Source organism: Brienomyrus brachyistius, unplaced genomic scaffold, assembly GCF_023856365.1.
Source record: "Brienomyrus brachyistius isolate T26 unplaced genomic scaffold, BBRACH_0.4 scaffold58, whole genome shotgun sequence".
NCBI lineage: Eukaryota > Metazoa > Chordata > Actinopteri > Osteoglossiformes > Mormyridae > Brienomyrus > Brienomyrus brachyistius.
This window is the reverse complement of record NW_026042333.1, coordinates 450,539-469,696: the sequence shown is the minus strand read 5'-3', so window position 1 is coordinate 469,696 and position 19,158 is coordinate 450,539. Positions and strand designations below refer to the sequence as shown.

Below are 19,158 nucleotides of genomic sequence, written 5' to 3'. Positions count from 1 at the left end.
TAAGAACACATGTCTAGACTGTCTAGAGAGCACTGTCTATGCTGTCATTGCGCATCAGCTCTGCAATTACTCCAGATCTCTTAATAAAAGCCTTCATGCGTGACAATTTCTGTTCATAGCGGCTCCCAAAGTCACCTTCATATTTTAGCAGTCGTGTGTGCACTGCAGACAACTTTTACCGTGCCAGAGACTCGTTTGGTTACGTTGCCAAAAATACAAAGTCAAGAAACACGTGTTAACTGGCCGGTGCGGAAGTGCTGATTATACTATCAATTCTTGGACACCACTGCCACCTTCTGGCAAATTTGTGAAACAATAACCTCAGGGGAAAATCCTGTTCAAATGTTTAATCACGTTTCACAGACCCCGATTAATGACTTGTTCTCTGCGGGTATCTCTGCATGTAGGGGAGAGGAGATCGCAAACACCATGTGCGATAATGTAACAACTGGTGACTTTACACTAGAGTAGGAAGCCTTGGCGGACGCACAAACGAATTTTCTCACTGTCAACAAAAAGCACTTAACCAATCCACCCTTCGAATGTGCAGGTATTTAATCTACCCTTTAAATACTCAGATTTGATGTTCTTTTCGGTTAAGTTGTTTTCGGAAAACACGGTCATTAGCGTGGAAACGGTCAGAGAGGCCCTCTTACAGGTAAAAGGCGCATTAGGGGTAAGTAATGGCAAGCGCGAGCATACCCGCTTCACGCTCCTAGGCAATTTGCCGGCCGAAGCAGCGGGACCAGCTGCCATTGTATCCTCCCCAACCACCGACAGAAAACATCCATCAGCTGGTTAACGGTGCAGAGAAAAAAATCCCAACAGCTTTGCACAAGAACTTAAGTTGTGTCTGACTTTTTAAGAATGTCCACCTACCATTTTACGTATAGGCCTACTGTTCCGGTAATGGAAAAGTCACGCGATATTTTTTAGACACTCTACAATGAAGTATTTGTAATACAAATGTGACTGAATGCACGTGTCAAACACTTTACCTGTTATCTGATGACAGCATCTTATCCGACATATAAACCCCACACAGAATGTCTACAACCTTTGCGCCATGTTGTACACTACAGAAAACACGACCACGAACACTACAATAACGTCTAAAAATCAGGTACTACTTTCAAGGTACTTTGTACGTTTCGTATTTATTCGTTCTTGCTGCCCTTTATTGGATTACAAGGTGAAGCACTGGGAGATACTTACTTTAATCTGGGAATAACACTCATCCACATAGAAAGATCGAAGCGATATATTTCTGTCACCGTCAAGTCTCCGACAACGCAACAAATACAAAACAGACTGTAACGCCTCCTAATCAGACTTAAGTGTCAGTAATACATTGCAAAAGTGCTCTTAAGCTTCTTGTCTCTCACTACTTTCCCCATGATTCAGTCTAGCGATATTTTATTCCTCCGTGTTTCCGCGGCTTCGAAACCTAATCCGGGGATGAAGTTACTTGGCCACCCCGCTAGGGGGCAGTATAATGTATCGCACGCATTTTATTTACTTTCGGGGATTTAAACCGGGCAGTGATTGGCAGCGTATTATAATCTCTCTCTCTCTCTCTCTTTGGATTTCCAAGCCTAATTCCACCCATCTATAGTTAAAGATTACTGAGCAGATATTTTTGAGGGAGGGACCATTACGACAAACATCACAAATGGAAGCAGGAGGAGGCTCTTCTGAGTGCTGGATGGTCTGTTTACTCTGCTGAATGAGCTCATTACTTGGGTCTTAGTCAGGCTGAGGATTTTAGGCACCCATTCCTGTGCCTCCGTGTATATCCTATAGATCTCTGGCATGGACCTGGGACCCTCCATCCTGGCAAGTCAATCAGCGGACCGGCACTCAGTTCTGCAAGGCCCCGGACTCGCTCAGGACTTCCTCTTTGGCCCGGAAGTAATCACGGAACCAGGCGATGTGCTGGACCTTCTGATTCACCGTAAGGTAGGGGTTCTTGGCCAGGCCCAACACTACCAGCTCCATGAAGTGACGCACTGGTCCCCGCTTAGGGAAGCCGTCCTCAAGGTGGCGCTCCAGGAAGACGTGCTCGTGGAAGGGCACGTGTGCCTCCTCCTCCAAGCCTGAAGGGGGCAGCAGATAGCATACTGGTTACAGAACTACACTAGAAGGCAAGTTGGTTCAGAGAAAAAGACCAAGCTGCTTAAAACGAACATTGCAGTTTCTCAATATGCGTACTTCACCAAACTTTTGTTCTCTGGTACCTGTCTTACATCATCATCCATGCAGAGAGTTACAGTGGATGGTAAAAAGATCCCTGGATTTTGGTTTTGATCCAGCCCAAATATGAAGGATGCACTGGGTTGCATCCTCACCAAATGAGAACAATCCCATGATTCACTGCATCTTTAGTTTGTTCTTGGGAGGCAAATTAGCAAGACCGCTCTTGCCAAGACCACAAGTACGGTCTTTGTGTTCTTGGTATTGAAAAACACCCCATGTCATGTTTGATTCATTAGAAGAATTGTGTGTGATGAATGTAATAATTAAAGACGCTGAGAATTATGGCTAAGGACGATGGGTTAGGGTTAGGGTGATGGTACACAGGGCAACTTTTTGACCAATGTTGCTTGGGCACTTTCCCATTGATTCTGGGTAACAAATTTCTATCTGAAAACCTTTGATTGGCAGCGGGCAACTTTTCGCGATCATTCAGATGAGTTGCCCCCTTTGTCCCACCAGGCTGGCAGTTGCCTGCTGAAAAAGTTGTCCTGTGTACCATCAGAGTTAGGTAATTCAGGTCCAGAGAGGAAAATCCTGGTCTGGACTTGTACTCTCTAGACCTGAATTACCCAACTCTGTGTACCACTGCCGTTTATCCAGATCAAACTGGACTTAAACTCACCCGCCTCGTTGTCAATGGGGTACCTCCACAGCTTGCCCTCCTTCGTCCACTGGATCATCTCCTCGAACCCGTTCCGGGGCAGTGCCTTCAGGGCCGCCGCGATCGCATTAGCGAGCTCCAGGTCCCACAGGGTGAGGGTGGGGGCTGTGGGGGGGTGAGGAGAGCAGAAACCCTGAGACAGGGGTGGAGAGGCAGAGCACAATCGCCCAGGAGGCGGCCTCCATTACCGGCCACGGCGTCCTGCTCCACCGTCTTACTGAAGATGTTCAGCCTCTTCCCTGTGAGCTGGCTCCTCCTATGGGTGGGAAGGACAAAATGAACATGAGTAATATTACTCATCCACATTCCGCCTGCTTGGCACCAGTTTATATTAATTCTCTTTTTTGTCGATACGGTTCCAGTGGCTGATCAATACTGCTGATGTAACTTTGGCGTCACACCACAGACTCAAAAAGACACATTAGCAACCATCTAAATCTTGGTCTGGACTCTTACTCTTTGGATCTGAATTACCCAAATCTGTCAGCAATGTACTTGGGGAGATTAAGAACCCCCCCCCCCACACAAACGGGGGCCCTACTTCTTACCTTTTCCTCTCTCCATCCGGCCCACCTCCCATACCCCTTGCCTGGGCGTGTCTCTGTGCCGCACCGTCATCCTCGTCATCATCAAGAGCGTGTCGCGCAGCCTGCTGGTTGAGATGTCCGCGTCGTCCCACCCTCATGTTAGCGATGATATTTCTGGAAAAGGACAAAAGGAAACAGATTGAGCTTCAATGGACTAATTCAGCCCTTTCCAGCGTTGCTGAAGCTGTACTTTGAGGGGAGCTGGCTGATCCGGACCAATACTGCCAGTTATACAGAACCAGTCAAAAGCCAGAACACATCTTCTGCAAACCGTTTATTTTTCCAATAAAAAATTACCCTAAGCACACCCTGAGGTTACACAAGTACTGTACTATTTTGTGAACTGTGCTGTGAGAGATGACCTGGCCCCCCACAATTTTACACTCATAAAAATTCCTTCAGCACTGTTGGAGAAGCATTCTAGATGGCTATTCCCAGTTAGCTGGATAACTTAAGCCAAATGTGAAAATTGTCCAATAGGAAGAGAGGTGTGACATTCCTATTGGACAATACATTTGCCTCAAGTTATCTGCCTAAAAGAAGACATTCTGCTTTGTGGTATACCCTCAGGTGGCTACATCTGGAAACTGGCTGAAAGAAAGCCAAGAGCCTGTAATGCTGTCATCGAAGCAAAAGCGAGCCATTTTGAAGAGTTAAAAATTTAAGGAAATTTTGAGATGCTGAACACTTCTCTTGGTTGTTGCAATATTTGACATATTTTACTTCATTGCATGTAAGGTAGCTAACGGTCATTCACACCAATATAGCGAACACCGGTCGCTCCTTAAGCACCATGCCACCTGCTGGCCGCACTCACCCAAGCGTGTGTCCGTCGGCCCTCTGGCCAGCCTGGACCTGGACTACGGCTTCATGCTTCCTCAGCTGCTGCAAGAGCTCTGACTCCACCCGGCTGCCGTCGGCCAAGGAGGCAGCCGCCGCTGACGCCGCCGCAACCAGCACTGGGTTCAGGGTGTCCCTGGAACGGCAATCAAGGTCAGCTGGGGTCAGGTGGGGCCACAGCCCTGCAGCTCTCAGAATTTACATTTACATTCACTTATCTGCGTTTTTATCCAGAGCCACTTGTAGCAAGAGGAAGGGTTATATTTTACAGCGCCCTCCACAATTATTGGGACCCCATGTAAAGATTTGTAAAAAAAAAAAAAAAGGGTTAGAAAAAAAAATCCACAGTGAAGAAAAATGAGAAAAAGCCAACAGTCGGCCTCTGTGTCGCATCATATTTATATCCCAGTTAATGAAGTCATGGATTACAGCTTCAAGGTTCCTACACACTCCAATCAACTCAAAGATGTACAATTTACATGGGAAATATGCTTCAGTTCCGTAGCGTTCACTGTCATTTCCAGAGATGCCAAAAACTGTTCTTGTTACAATTTTTCTTGATGGATTTATTTTTCTCTGAATCAATTTAACTTCAATGGTTTTCAGAGGGAGACGAGGCTACTGGGAGGGCACTGTATGTTGACTCCCAGGGATTTGAACCCACAACCTTTGAGTTGTTAGAACAATGCTCTGGTTGTTGAGCTACAGGACCTATATAAAAATTAAATTAATTTTTGTTCAGCATCCTCTTCATGCCAAGCATGCAGACATAAATATAAAACTGCAGTATGTGTTCCTGCCACGGGAGGGCGTGTAGAACCCCCTTCCCAGTCACCTCTTGCCCCCCGCTGCTGTGGCCTTCTGGAACATGCTGATGGTGCTCTCCATCTCCCCAGGCCTCGGCTCCGGCTGCTTCTGCACTGGGCCCGGGGCTGCCGCCATTGGCCTGGCTCTCCTCTTGGTGGTCACCTGCACCTTCATGTCCCCGAGAAGAGCCAGCAGCTTCTCCTTCCCTGACCTCCCTGTCTGAGGTGACTTCTCCCCTGCTCTCTCCTCCTGCGCCTTCTCCTTTGTCTTGGGAGGAGGGGACTCATCTTCGATTTCACTGCACAAGACAGGACCAGTGCTCAGGCCCCGGTATCCACAAGGGGCAGCAGCTCTGAAATGACACAAAACACATCCGTAAAGGATTCCTAACCAGACAGCGCATTAGTGACGCTGCTTTCAAACACGGTTCATATTTCATTTTAATTTAGCGGTTCAAATGTTAAACATATTGCCACACCAAACGGAAAGGATTTTGTACTACATGGATTACCTAATATACGCAAAGACAATAACTGAATGCAATTTAGAATTTATGTGAGTTTTACAGCCTTCTGATTTTATAGAGACAATCTAATCCAGGTGCCCACTATCAGGTCAGCAAATGACCATAATTATGAAAAATTCTTGAAAGTTATATAGGAATATCCTTACTTATACGAAGACCGTCAAAACGGCGTATTTTACCTTGCTACAGAATTATGGTTGCATCGTGAACAGTGGGGATATGCTATGTGAATGGAATCAACGCTACACCACAGTAACAATCTCCATGTGGTTTATTTGTAGACCACAGAGCCCAGGAACCTGCAAATTCAGATTCTAGACTTTCGTTATTGCTTCATCTATGTTTATATTGCTCAAACACCATAAAACACAGTTCACTATATTCGATAAAGCAAAGGTAAATGTGCAAACCTACTCCGGAAAGACACAATGTCATTCGTTTACCTGAAAATGCGAAGCGTCGCTGCTGAATTACATTGTGGGGAATATAAACACGCATCCTGAGAAAAAACAACAGGGTGTTGACCGTGGGATAAATACAAAATTACTCTCCTGTACATCGCAAAAGCATAAAGTGATCTACAATGTCGCGCGGACACGCAAGTTACATATCCGTCGCAACACTTAAGTACGTCCGACCAGAAGAACGTCTCTCTGCACTTGTGTTCCGCGGTTTCCTTAACAGTTTGATATTTGATATTAAAGAGTTTCGAGGTTTGGAAATACGTTAATCCACACGAATCAGTTTATTAAGTATTCTGAAAATGTATGTAACGTCTATTTCTCATATTACAGAAAGCGTGGGACATTAATTAATTTGAAATCCTTTAAGTTATTGGGTGAGTTTTATATACTGCGTATGTTTTGCGTTTTCTTGAGTTATTCTTAGACATGCGAAAGTGGATTTATAAATCATAACTAAAAGACACAGACCTCTTGACACCATAGGATCGCGAACACATTACAAAGACTGCTTAGGTCACTGAACGACGGTAAATTAGATTTTGAATGGTTGATTATCTTTATTTATTTATTTATTTGTTTGTTTGTTTGTTTTGCTTGTTTATTTAATTTTGGATAATCGTGTGTAGTATTTTAAGTGTTTATCGGAATCCGCGATTAATCAGCAATGTAACACGTTTATAGGAGTTACCACATTTACTTCTAATCATGTAAAAAAGTTTAGCAGGTGAACAATATATTGCCATAAACTATCTAGACTGATATAACTATAATGTAAGAAGAAAATGAGAGGTTAAACATACTGTCGTTTATGTAATAAAACAGTCGGATAGAAGGGAATAACGTCGGTATCCAGATATCGGATTTGCCATGGAAATAGCCTACGTACCCTATAACTATTTATGAATTTTTCAACCTAGATTTTATGCTACATTGATGATATACATCAACGTATTTTAACCATTTCATCAATCACCTTTCTATAATTCGATTATGTCACGTGACTTGTTTTCACTGTCCTCTGATACAAGTGGAGTAGTCTCACCAGTAGTTTTTCAGTAAGTTTAACAGTTCTTGTTCTTACAACAAAGAAAGTAGACCGTAACTCCCTCGGGGACGGGGTTAGAGCAACCGCAAGTATCCTGCCCTACTCCAGATGATGCGGGTTACCTCCGGGGTTCATACTGGTAATCAATAACCCGAAACTCCAACTTTCATGGAGGTTTAGGACTTGAGGTAAGTTGACTGAAAAATGTGTAATTCTGGGGCAGCGCAGGCAGCAAAAAATGCGGGTTATTTTTCTATGTGTAATTTAATCGGCATTCAAAGCTATACTTTGTATTGATACATGCGACGTATCCTACTGTACTGAACTTAAAATAGATTATGATCGTGAACATACAACTGAAGTATAAAACGTAAGTATTTAATTTGATTACAAAATATGCATTCGATCACATTCATAAATTAGTTCAAGACAATGGGGATGGATGGCTGGAAAGGGTTTACTCTTGTCGTGAGTGACGTCAGCCTCAGAATTCCTCGCGCGAGCGCTCTGCACGCCCCACTCCAGCTGCCAGTCTCATTAGCATGAGAAGAGATGTGGGGATATCTCTTGTAAACTGTCTAGAGTCCTAGAAGGAGTGGTGTGATTACGCTACTTAACTAAGTAACATTTGGTCGTTTTTGACCTATGCAACAGCATTAACTGGAAAAACATTAGTGAAATACTGAAACAGTCCAAATAAAGCATCTTATGTGGTCTAAGAATACGAAATAACCAAAATGAATTTAACAAGGCACCGTCAACGAGACGACATTACAGCCGACACCTTTCCAACTGTGGAGAACCGGTTCGGCCAGCGTGGACGCTCTTTTCAGTGACGTGTCGCGTTCTTACGTTGTCATTAACTCCGCCCCCGCATACTTCTTTGTATCAAGTCTTTGTTATAGTCATTGATACATTGTTGTTTCATATAAAAACAATTTCATAGCCACTGAGAAGCACTAGAGGAAGTGAACGTTAATTGCCGAATACCTGATTCTGGTTCATTGCCTGTTAATGGTTTTGATACTTCACATCAGGCTATAGCTATACACATGTATTTTGGAATGCAGATTTTCATAACTTAAAAATACCTCAATAAGACGGCTTAGCAAGACCTGTATGCAGCCAGTAAGAAGGCGTAAGTAGGTCCCTGTTTCCTGACCTCTGACCTACCGTATTTTATCTAGTAGACAGACACAGAGACCCTTGGGAAGGAACCTGCTAGTCCCCGTTACCATGGTACCACACCCGGCGGTCCAGGCGGCTATTGACCTCTCCGCCGGAGCCATAGGTAACATGACTCGAGTAACACCTGGGCGTCTGTATCAGGGCATCCGGCCAGTCAGAACCATGCCGAGCTCTGCTCTGTCTTAGGTCGGACCCGCGGTCCTTTTCACAGTGATCTCCCCTTGCCACAGGCGGTGCAGCTTGCGTGTTCAGCGGCCAGCCACTGGACACAGCCAAGGTGAAGATGCAGACCTTCCCTTTACTGTACCGTGGCTTCCTGCACTGCTTCCTGTCCACCTACAGGCAGGAGGGACTGCGGGGGCTGTACCAGGGCACCGCACCCGCGCTCTTGGCCAACGTCGGCGAGAACGCAGTGCTCTTCATGGGCTACGGCGTCTGCCAGGAGGTGGTGCGGCTGGTGTGTGGGGGCAGGGCTGAGGGCGGTGCCAGCTCTGACCTCAGGTGAGAGCCCCCCCCATCCTGGAAAGAGGCAACAGGAATCAGCTAATTAGCAGCATGAATTTCAGTGCTTAATGCTCCCTTTTTGGCATTTTAAGGTTCCTGGTACAGCTAGTGTGCTGGAAAATTCAGTGAAATCTCTCTCGCTTCTTGTCCCTGTCGGTTTTTCTATCCTTCTTTTCCTTGTTTCTTCCTATCTCTCTTTCTCTCTCTCTCTCTCTCTCTCTCTCTCTCTCTCTCTCTCTCCCTTCCCCCCCCCCCCCCCACCAGCGATACCCAGAAGGCCTGTGCTGGCTCAGTCGCCTCCATCTTCTCCTCGCTAGTTCTGTGCCCCACAGAGCTGCTCAAATGCCGCCTACAGGCCATGCACGAGATGGCAGCCCTGGGCAAGATCCCCACCAGGCGGAGGTGCGTTGGGTTCAGCGTTGCCCCCGTTCCCGACACCCATCTTCCCGGGCTCATGGTTTGCTGCAGCCTGAAACGTTCCTGTTCCTTTGCTGTTACCAGCACGCTGTGGTCCGTGGTGCAGGACGTGATGCGGAAAGACGGACCCCTGGGCTTTTTCCAGGGCCTCACCAGTACCATCGCCAGGGAGGTGCCAGGATACTTTTGCTTCTTCGGGGCCTATGAACTGAGCCGGACCTCATTCGCCCGTTACTTGGGCACGGGCAAGGATGACATCGGTACCCCTCTGACACACATGTACACACACGCACACTAGCCTAGTCTCTGGATTCCATTTATCACTGAGTCTGTTCAGGAGGGCAGCGTATTATGGGAGAGCTGCGCTGAAATTATCCTTATTTATGTGTCTTGTTCCTTTTGCGTCACGGTCACCGGCCAGGTGTGGTTCCCATAATGCTCAGCGGCGGATGCGGGGGCGCCTGTCTCTGGCTGGTGGTGTACCCCATGGACTGCGTCAAATCCCGCATCCAGGTGCTGTCCATGACAGGCCAGCAGGCAGGTTTCCTCAAGACGCTGGTGGACGTCGTCCAAGTAGAGGGTGAGGATCTGGCGGCGAGGCGGGTTGTGTTGTGCATCAGCACCCCCATGTGGTTACTGACTCTCCCCCTCCCCCCCCCATCCATCCAGGCATCCGTGCACTGTACTCTGGCCTGACGCCCACCTTGATCCGCACCTTGCCGGCCAACGGCGCTCTCTTTCTGGCCTACGAAGCCTGCCGCAGCCTGATGATGAGCCGTTTCGGCAACTGAGCGCGCCACTCCTGCTGCTTCCTGATTGGCTGCCTGCTTGGCCTTTGTGCTCCGCCCCCCCCGGACCTGGGTTCGAACTTGGCAGCCAGCCTGCTGATCCCCTGCCCACCCGCCACATCTGGGTGTCCGTCACCTCCACCCTGAATATTATTTAAGCCCCCCCCACCACCCTGTCTCAGAACGAGTGGCACTCGGAACATTTTGGAAACACGTAACACAGCCACACGCCAGCCTCTGACTTTCATTTTGAAACTAAACTACCTCTTTGTGGAAGGGACGTCTGTGTGGATCGAGGGGTCTTTTGCAGAGGTTAGAATTTCCGGAAACATGGTTTGGCCAGGTCAGCCCAAAGCAGAACTGATCCAAGTTCCTGTTTCAACATCATTTCCTGAGCTTATTCAGCTGGTAGTACTTATTCAGAGATATTTTTTATAGATGTGCATTAGCCAGTTTGAACTCACTCCAATAATCCCCTACTGGAGCACTATCATTTGGAAGAGTTGATCTCTAATGGTTTATATATGAACTATAATTCTCACTGCAACAAGGTCAGACTCAGGACAGCTGTTTACATGTGAGCTAAGCAGCCCATCATCACACACCAGGGTCATCCATCTTCTGACCATTCATCCAGTACTGAGTGGTAGGGAACCGATCCCAGGAAGTGCTGTCCATTACAGGGACACCTGCACACAACACAGGCGTGCCAAGCCAGCTGTCTGGGTGTCTTTGGGGTGTGGAAGGTTGCTGGAGAACCTGGGAGGAACTCACAGAATAAAGGGGGCACAACGCTCACCCCACACAACCTAAGTAGAACATGCAACCTCAACATGAGGAGAACGCACAAACCCCGAACAACACGCGGAGATCACACAGACTACACAACACGTGGAGAACATGCAAACTTCACACAACACTAGGAAACATACAATCTTCATACATTATGGGGAGAACATGCAGACTCCTCTTAACACCTCTTTTCCATGGTATTTGTTTTAGTGTAAAATGGATTAACATGAAGGTGTTTTACCCTCCAATTCCTCCTTATTCTGCCATGGGGATTCGATTGTTTACCATTTTCTCTCAGAATAAAGGGTTACAGAATTTACGGGTGCTTTTCTCCTCTTTATTTGTCACATATAACATCCTTCCGATGTTAAACATCTTTTAAAAATGGCTCCTTTGGAGGAGGTTAGGGTGAAGGTGGAACGTCCGTAAAAGAGGGTTTCGAAATGATGAGCCGAGAGCAAGCCGACAATAAAACATGGTTTTATTCTGTAAACAAAAACAATGCATGAAACAACCGTGACACACGATGAGGTCACACCAGGCTGAGAGCGAGGTGGAGCGATCATGATGGATGGATGGATGGCGTCGTTTCTGCTGATGGGGGGGGGGGGGCAAGTTAGTTCAAATGCAAGAGCATGACATCATGGCAAGGAAAGCTGTACACATATTAGACCGCTAATGCAGAAAGTCATTAACTGTAATCCAATAAAACCCTTAAGTGGAGGTTTATGGAAGAAACCAGGGAACTTCTCTGGTCCTCTGTGGAGGCTGTGGAGGAGATTCGTGCCACCAGAGGGCCAGGAACTGAGGAGAGAAGATACAGGATCTCAGGGCGTGGATCATAGCCGGAGGGTTGGTTTCTCGCAAGCGCACATCGACTCCCCTCCACTACCATCTCTGAGCACGGATTTCCGTTTCATTTTAATGGCTTTACACCCTTCGCTGCTGCACATCGATATGATGTGAACTTCAGCCACATCCATACACTGGTCATTTTCCTTCCTGGCTTCCTGATACACATGGAGATCTTACACAGCCGTTTCAATGATAGATGTGGTCACTTCCAGCTGGGTTTTGCTTGTTTGGGGGAAAACCTGCTGCCACAATACTTGCAATTCGCTCTCGGCGACACGTCGGAATGCGCTTAGGAGCTTACGGGTGTCGACGGAGCCGCCTCACAGCACCCCCCTCCTCAGGCACGTCCCGAACAGGCACCCGAAAAGCCCGTTGACCATCTGGAAGCCGCAGAGCAGCACCTCCAGCACGCTGGCCCCCAGGAGGATGGAGAAGAGTCCCAGGTTGAATTCCACCACGTTCTTGGGCTCCGTGCACAAGTTCCAGAGATTCCTGTTGTTCAGGTAGCTGTCCTGCCTGGAGCGAAGGGAACAGCGAGAGAGGTGTGTGCTGCAGCTGTACATTTATGTACTTATGTTGCTATAGAGATAGATGATTTACGGGAGAAATTAAGGTTAGGTAATAAGCAGGATATGTGTGTGCGTGCGAGTCCTAATGTGTCAGTGTATGTGTGTAACTGGGTGAAAGGCTGTCACGCATATTTTTCTTGTCTAGGTACCCTTGCCAACCCCCAACCCGGTGGTCCCTTGCATTGTCCCAGACTCCAACCTTACCTGTCTTTGAAAGGCGTGCTCCAAATGAAAATTACACAGCAGGTGGGACCATTGATGAGGCCGAGCACCGCCACGGTGAGACTGTAGAGGGCGCCAATCACCCCGACGGCGGCCAACGCGATGGACAGGAACATCTGCACGAGATGGGCGAGACGCCTTCGAAATGTCACGCATCAGCTATTAGGACGCAGTCGCGTGTGACGTGAGCGGGAGGGTCTGCGTGCGGCTGATTCAGCAAAAACACGGCAGGTCACTGGGGACAAGCAAGGTGGGGTTGAGCCCCGGCGGGAATGGTTAGAGCCTGCTCACCCCACAGCGATTGGCGAAGAGCCCCATGGTTCCAGTGCTGTGGATGTGGATCGCTGGGATCAGCACCTGGAATTAACAGGGAGGTGGAAATAACTTCGGATACCGTAGCGAAAACAAAAAAAAAAAAACGACTCGCAGTCCCGTCTGTCTGGGCTTTGTACGGACTTTGGGGACACGCCTCATAATTTCTTTACCTTCTGCCACCGTTATTTTCAAATCTCCACAGAAAACATTTTACTCCTCCCACAAGTGGCCAGTCTGAGTACCCTACCCCCCCCACCGGAGAATGAGACTCACCAGGATACCCCCTCCGACGAGACCCCCCATGTACTTCACTTCCTGGGTGATGCGGGGGCCGTAGCCGTCTTTCTCCTCCGTCACGTACTTGGTCTTCCCATCGGGGAAGAAGAGGATAATGTTGCAGAGGATGGAGATGACGGCCAGGGGGATGAGCGCCCCCCCGATGCAGCGCGCACACTTCCCCGTGCACATGGTGCTGGGATCCGCTCGGCGGTCGGGCTCTGAAGTCCCCCTGCGTCTCCGCGCTCTGCTGTTCGCTGCCGGTTAGGTTTCCCGGATTTCCGAGCTCTGCAGCCAGCGGTCGTACACGTCTTACAGATGGTCTGATCTGTTTCTTTTGACTTCTACCACTCTGCAGGCACGTATGAGAGTGAGCAGAAAGAAGGGGAGGGGAAGAGACACTCACTTATTCAAGGGAGGGGCCCAGATCCTGAAACCACCCAGAGCGACTTCAGTGCCCATGGTGGTAGAATGACATGAAAATAAATAGACAAACAGACCTGGACGCAGGGCCGGGGTTCCGCTCTGCTCCGTGTCGGCTGTCCTGGGTTGTGTCGTCACTTGTGAGCCTCCCCTCCTCCCTTCTTCCGTCTTCCTGGTAATCAGGAATGTGGCCGGCAAGCATTTCCAGCACAACGACACCCATTTAGATCCAATTAGCCTCAAAATGGGGCCTTTTCTCCGCATAATTGCTCTACGCTGGCCGTGAACTCCCCCCCGAGACAATCCGGTTATCCTTAATGAAATCTGGCATTGTCGGCAGGGCATGCCAAACGAATGCCCGACGTCTGCTTCTGTGCTGCATGGGGATATGCCAGCCGCCCACTCACCTCGAGGAAAGGGTCTCTGCCCTGCCCTTCTGCCTGCTCAGTCTGTTGTAAACGCCTTTCGATTCTCGCAAAGCACTTTATAAATGAAATGCACCATTATAATTATTAGTCCATACATCAGATAACGGTAGAGATCTGGGACAGGCTGCATTCATCACAGAGGAATGTTTCTGCGGAAGTTTCCAAGTTGCTGGTTCTCTGACTTCCTGTTTGTGCAGTGAGTAATCTCCCATGATCAACCCCCACCTCCGCTTTCTCTCCAAATGTCTGTGACCTATTGTGACACAGAAGCTGCAGCCCTACACAGGGAAACAGCCAATCAGAATTGTCAAACCCCCACCCACTGATTCCTGGGGTCCAGTTGTGTAACATTCTGTGGCTCATTGCTGTGAGGGGCCTTTTCTGATATATATGGTTGGTTTTTTTGTGTATTTGACCCTTTCAGTTCTTCCTGCCTTCCCAGACTCATCAGTAATAGCAGCATAATCAGACATCCAGACACTGGCAGGACATGGCCAACAGTAATAATATGTTTTTTTTTTTTTTTAAATCTGTTTTGTAAAATAAACACCAACAGAGAAAACAGCCAGTTTGATCCGGCTAAACGGCTACTTTCACACAGTCTAACATAAGCTACATTTCTTCACAGTCCCATGTCACATATATCCTAAACATATTCCGTACAGACCAGTCCCCACGACCCCAGGACACGGTTTGTAGAGGTTCTGCTTATTTGACGTGTGTTTTCTTTTAAAAAGAAAAAAAATTGGGTTGTACTTTTCCCCTCTGCAGTCCCTCCACCAAGTGTTTGCATTCGTAGAACTTCTGCTGGCATCTGCATTCGCAAGGACTTTTATCTATCCCGTTACACTCATATGTTTGTCTATATCTTGTTTGTAACATAAAGCAGTTTTTTCGGCGTCCGATCTCTCAGCTGCGACGTGTCCAGGTCTCCTAAATGGACGCAATGAAATCGTTCCTGTTGGCCTACTTTATCCCCGAGAAATGCTACGACGAGTTTTTTGTAAGGCTGCAACTGTTACACGGTGAGGCATTTAGTGAGCAAGTCGGGGGGAAAAAAACGCTCGAAATCACTGCAATACTAATGTTATAAACTATTTACGATAGCGCTTTTTAACTTACGTGCGTCTGGGAGAAAAACGCGTGTTTTCCAAACTGAGTGATATATAAAGAGTGGAAACGAAGGGAATTATGTATTATATCTGTTACAAGCTTTGCTTTAAACCGAAATGGTGCTGCCCGTGTTCAGTAGTAAGGCTTACATTTATTATTTTGTAACCTTGGATCAGTTCTAGGAAATCATTAACCGGTATCAGTCCCTGTACTTCCCGGAACGGGGGTTGACCTGCCATTGATCTGTATGCACAGCTGGGCGGGGTCCCGATAGTGTTTTACGGCGCATTCCTTGGGAATCGACCGTACTTCGCCGGCCACCTTTCCCGTTCCCCCGGTTTGAATGTCATTAACTTTACTGACAGCAGGTAATACGGTTTCTACAGGCCGCGAAACCAAAACCGTCGGTCTCCAAGGGAGTGCTGCTAATAACGTGGAATGTAAATATCCCGCGGAAAAAAGGATCTTACGCAGGTCGCTCTCAAAGGCGCTATTCACACAGGTGATGGAAGTACACGCGGATGATCATTTGCAATTATTACATCTAATAAAGTGTCAATCATTTATTTGTGTAAATATTTATTGAATAGTATCATGCTTTTTATATGTAGTGTACTCAGAAAAAAGAGTTCCAATTTGTACCTTTTTTTGTCACTGGGGCTGATGTTTGAGGTATATCCCCAAGGTACAAACAACATGAATATACCCCGAATAGTACAAAAAAAAAGGAAATATTGTACTTTAAAATGTACAATTACCTACAGCTAAGGGTACAATTGGCAGACCATTCAGGGTGCCGCCCCAGTGACAAAAAAAGGTACAAATTGGTACTCATTTATTCTGATACTGTGGCTAATCGACTGGAACATCTCAGTCCTGGTTTATTCACAGTGTTTTTACCTGAGAACATTTTAAATATAAAAAATAAACCATTTCATACTTATATATGTAGTGGCTCGTAGACTAGGACATCCCAACTCACAAAAATAAGAAAAAACTGTCTTTTCCTTGAGAGTATGGTAACCGTGCCTGGTCTCAGGGAAAATGGAACGTAGTCGGTCGTGCAGAGGCCAACACATTGTCTCCTTTGTCTCTGCCCAGTGCCGTGTCTGAGAATCGCCCTTCGGAAGACCCTAGGCATCTGGGTCATGCTAGGCTCTGTTACAGGTACACATCTCTCACTCTGACTGCCAATCATCCTTTTTCCCGCTCTTTTTGACACACAGAGGGGATTGGCTGCAGGAAGCTTCTGACATACCTCTGAGAAATGCATTCGGGCTTTTATCCGGCCTTGACGGCGGTATAAACTGTTCCCTTGTGTCGGGATTAAACGAGATCAATGTGAAATGTAGCCCGATGTGTGATTTTCCTGCCGTCTCACGTTAATCTCAGCCTATCCTCATGTTCGCCATTCTAACTTACCTCGCAGCGAAACTGCCCCAAATGTTCAAGCTTCTGGGGGCGAAAAGCAGCGAGGGCCTAAGTCTGCCATCCGCCCTGGTGGAGCTGTACGCCGCAGCGGGCACCGTGGCCGTGCAGATTGGCCGAAACTTCCCCCTCGAGTGAGATGCCAGGGGGGGGGGGTTTCATGTGCAGTTACACCCTGCTGTCTGTGCCAAATCCAGTCGTTTAACATTTTACTTCATTTTTATAATGCTGGGGGAAGTCGGAGCTGAGGATCTCTTTCAGAGGAATTCCGTACAGCAGCTTATCGCTCAAAAGAAACGTTATAGCCCTCAGAGTCAGGATTTGATCGCACATTTGTCTTTTGATCTGTTCAGCAAATCCGTGGCACCTAGTCCTGTCAGTCTTTGAAATCATAGCAAGTCGAGTGTAGCTTCTGCTCCTTGAGGACACGTTAATCTTTTGTGGTCAGTAGGTGGACAGACATATCTGTTAGCCCATTACACGATAATACTTCTTCCCATCAGATTGTTTTTGGCTGTCTCCATTGTAAAATGCTTCCCTTTACATATTCTTTGTTGTATGTTGGACAGTGCCTGGGGTGACAGTCTCTTCATCCTTGTCCAGATGGTGGCCATAACCTTTCTCATTCTCCATTACAGAGGGCACACAGTCAGAGGTATTACCTCCCCTTTCCTCATTGTTTCCTTCTTTCCTCTCTCTTTCCTTGGTATTCCTTCCCTTTCTTCCCTTTCTTCCTCTCCCATTCTTCGGTATTCCCTTCCTCTCTCCTTCCTCGCGGTCCCCTTTCCTCTCCTCTTCCTCAGTGTTCCCTTTCTTCCCTTCTCCTTCCTTTCCCTTCCCTCCTGTGTTCTCTTCCTGTGACCTCGTGTGCATTTCTTTGATCACCTCCTTTGTGATTACTGTAGGCTTGGCGTTCCTGCTTCTCTGCTGTTGCCTTCTTTTCGGCCTGTTTTCCTGCACACTCCCCAGGCTGGTGCTAACAGCAGTGCAGGTGTCCATTGCTCCCACTGTCGTCGTATCCCGGGTACGTAACTGCCAGGGTCTGATGACGTGAGTGACAGTGCGATCCAGGTAATTATCTTATGGATCTCACTGGCTTTGTGTGCTCAGCTCCTGCAGGTGTGGACCTGCTTCCAGATTGGCCACACAGGGCAGCTCTCTGCGCTCTCCATCTTCCTGCAGTTTGCCGGCTCCCAGGCCCAGCTCATCTCCTCCTCCCTGGTGCGTTGGAATGCTGTCAGGAAATTTTCCATGACGCCTAAGCCCCTACTGACACACCCACCCTTATCCCACCACAGGATATGGGAGAACTGATGAAGATCCTGCCCTATGCGATCATCTGCTGCTGCGATGGTTTTCTGGCAGCTCAGATGTTGTGCTACTGGAGCTATGGGCCAGGCGTGAAGAAGAAGGTGGAGTAGCTGAGAGCAGAACTCTGCCTTCACATACAGCATGTAGAACTTCACGAAGGATCTTCTCTGTACTGTGAGGGACATCAGCCCAAGCATGCAGCTTTACCGGTACCTGTTTTTTCTGTTATTCGCTCTGAGGAGAAACTCCCCCTTCATCCACTCATCCTCTTCACTGCTCCTCACCAACTGAACCTTGACCATAAGGAATTCAGTAATGTGAGACATGTTGAGTGTCTGTCTGCAGGACTGGGCCATTTCAAACACCTCTCCCTTCATTAAATGGTGAAATGTTCTACTCTGTCTCATCCAGAGGAGCAAAATGCTGAATCCCGATGCTGTTTGGTATTAATGCCAAAATAGTATTTGTTTGGGAGTCACCGCATATTTGATCTTGAGTCATACTGGGAGTCACCACTTACTTGAGACTGAGTCACGTTGGGAGTCACTCCAACACCATATTTGACTCATGCGAGAAGTTATTAAGCTGGCAGTTGTTCAGCTGATGTAATATTGGTGGTACCTGAGGCTCTGTCCACCCCACGGAGAGCAGCCCCCTCTTATCAGAGTTCCCTCGTCGATGCAATGAAAGCAATGAAATGTTGCAATGAAAATGCCCCCGTCTCTTGTGATTGGTATATTCCATTTATCCATGCTACTCACAGGCCCCAGCAACACAGTTATTTTGACAGGAACAGTAGCGCAGCCCTTTCTCTGAGTTCTCGTGAATATCCTGCTTATTGACGCTTCTCCATATTTAGTCATCTTCGTACCAGGGAATGCAGAAAAGAAGATGGCCGCCAGGGGGCATTATGATCGTCAAACTGGTCTTGCAACTACAAGTTTTTCAGCAACTACCAGAGAAAACGCCTTTCTAGCGTACTTTGGATAAAACCCTTCTGTAAGCGTATGGCCTTTTAATCAGCTTTGATCAAGATGCCTATAGTCTGACAGATAGTGAATTTGGGGCCAAGATGCAATTCGTCTTATCACCAAAAGATGGAAGCCAAGCTCACGTAAAGTTGTGGTTCTCGTGCTTGGTTGCAGCGCCGCCTTGTGTACGCTTTTGTCGTTTCATCTGTTCCAGTACAACTGAATTGGTGACCAATACATGGCCGGAGAAAGAACTTTTGTCTTCGACGCAACTGAAAGATAGCAAATAGCGTAATTGTAATTGTGCAATTCGCTCAACAATTGCTAATTAATTATGAGCTAAATTAGATACGGATATTAAAAAATGCGTGG

At 47.3% G+C, this 19,158-nt stretch overlaps 4 protein-coding genes across 13 annotated transcripts; 2 read left to right on the top strand and 2 right to left on the bottom strand.

Moving 5' to 3' along the window:
- Positions 1 to 1,138: 1,138 nt before the first annotated feature.
- Positions 1,139 to 6,353, bottom strand: mrps31 (mitochondrial ribosomal protein S31). Its single transcript, XM_049001416.1, has 7 exons — positions 6,121 to 6,353; positions 5,180 to 5,503; positions 4,322 to 4,480; positions 3,466 to 3,618; positions 3,106 to 3,173; positions 2,879 to 3,022; positions 1,139 to 2,096 (listed from the first exon to the last, which is right to left on the bottom strand). Exons 1-7 carry the CDS (start codon positions 6,234 to 6,236, stop codon positions 1,861 to 1,863), a joined length of 1,200 nt encoding a protein of 399 aa, XP_048857373.1. The 5' UTR covers positions 6,237 to 6,353; the 3' UTR covers positions 1,139 to 1,860.
- Positions 6,354 to 6,469: 116 nt separating this feature from the next.
- LOC125724937 (mitochondrial ornithine transporter 1-like) lies at positions 6,470 to 10,783 on the top strand. 6 transcript variants are annotated; one of them, XM_049001423.1, is made up of 7 exons: positions 6,470 to 6,668; positions 8,377 to 8,477; positions 8,605 to 8,875; positions 9,143 to 9,280; positions 9,380 to 9,555; positions 9,717 to 9,875; positions 9,965 to 10,783. In XM_049001423.1, exons 2-7 carry the CDS (start codon positions 8,423 to 8,425, stop codon positions 10,084 to 10,086), a joined length of 921 nt encoding a protein of 306 aa, XP_048857380.1. In that variant the 5' UTR covers positions 6,470 to 6,668; positions 8,377 to 8,422; the 3' UTR covers positions 10,087 to 10,783. The 6 variants fall into 6 exon arrangements, with proteins under 6 accessions (XP_048857380.1, XP_048857379.1, XP_048857378.1 ...); XM_049001422.1 differs by having other exon boundaries at positions 8,374 to 8,477; XM_049001421.1 differs by lacking the exon at positions 6,470 to 6,668 and adding an exon at positions 6,706 to 7,374.
- Positions 10,784 to 11,339: 556 nt separating this feature from the next.
- LOC125724946 (transmembrane 4 L6 family member 5-like) lies at positions 11,340 to 16,631 on the bottom strand. Of its 3 annotated transcripts, none has more exons than XM_049001438.1 (7): positions 16,499 to 16,631; positions 13,613 to 13,707; positions 13,110 to 13,464; positions 12,813 to 12,878; positions 12,504 to 12,637; positions 12,032 to 12,246; positions 11,340 to 11,679 (listed from the first exon to the last, which is right to left on the bottom strand). In XM_049001438.1, exons 3-6 carry the CDS (start codon positions 13,302 to 13,304, stop codon positions 12,051 to 12,053), a joined length of 591 nt encoding a protein of 196 aa, XP_048857395.1. In that variant the 5' UTR covers positions 13,305 to 13,464; positions 13,613 to 13,707; positions 16,499 to 16,631; the 3' UTR covers positions 11,340 to 11,679; positions 12,032 to 12,050. The 3 variants fall into 3 exon arrangements, with proteins under 3 accessions (XP_048857395.1, XP_048857394.1, XP_048857393.1); XM_049001437.1 differs by lacking the exon at positions 16,499 to 16,631 and adding an exon at positions 13,943 to 14,144; XM_049001436.1 differs by lacking the exon at positions 16,499 to 16,631 and having other exon boundaries at positions 13,613 to 14,144.
- Positions 14,439 to 18,504, top strand: LOC125724943 (mannose-P-dolichol utilization defect 1 protein-like). Of its 3 annotated transcripts, none has more exons than XM_049001433.1 (7): positions 14,439 to 14,463; positions 16,178 to 16,243; positions 16,506 to 16,638; positions 17,074 to 17,159; positions 17,410 to 17,528; positions 17,615 to 17,725; positions 17,803 to 18,504. In XM_049001433.1, exons 1-7 carry the CDS (start codon positions 14,454 to 14,456, stop codon positions 17,923 to 17,925), a joined length of 648 nt encoding a protein of 215 aa, XP_048857390.1. In that variant the 5' UTR covers positions 14,439 to 14,453; the 3' UTR covers positions 17,926 to 18,504. The 3 variants fall into 3 exon arrangements, with proteins under 3 accessions (XP_048857390.1, XP_048857389.1, XP_048857388.1); XM_049001432.1 differs by lacking the exon at positions 14,439 to 14,463 and adding an exon at positions 14,516 to 14,988 and having other exon boundaries at positions 17,143 to 17,159; XM_049001431.1 differs by lacking the exon at positions 14,439 to 14,463 and adding an exon at positions 14,520 to 14,988.
- The last annotated feature ends 654 nt before the right edge of the window (positions 18,505 to 19,158 follow it).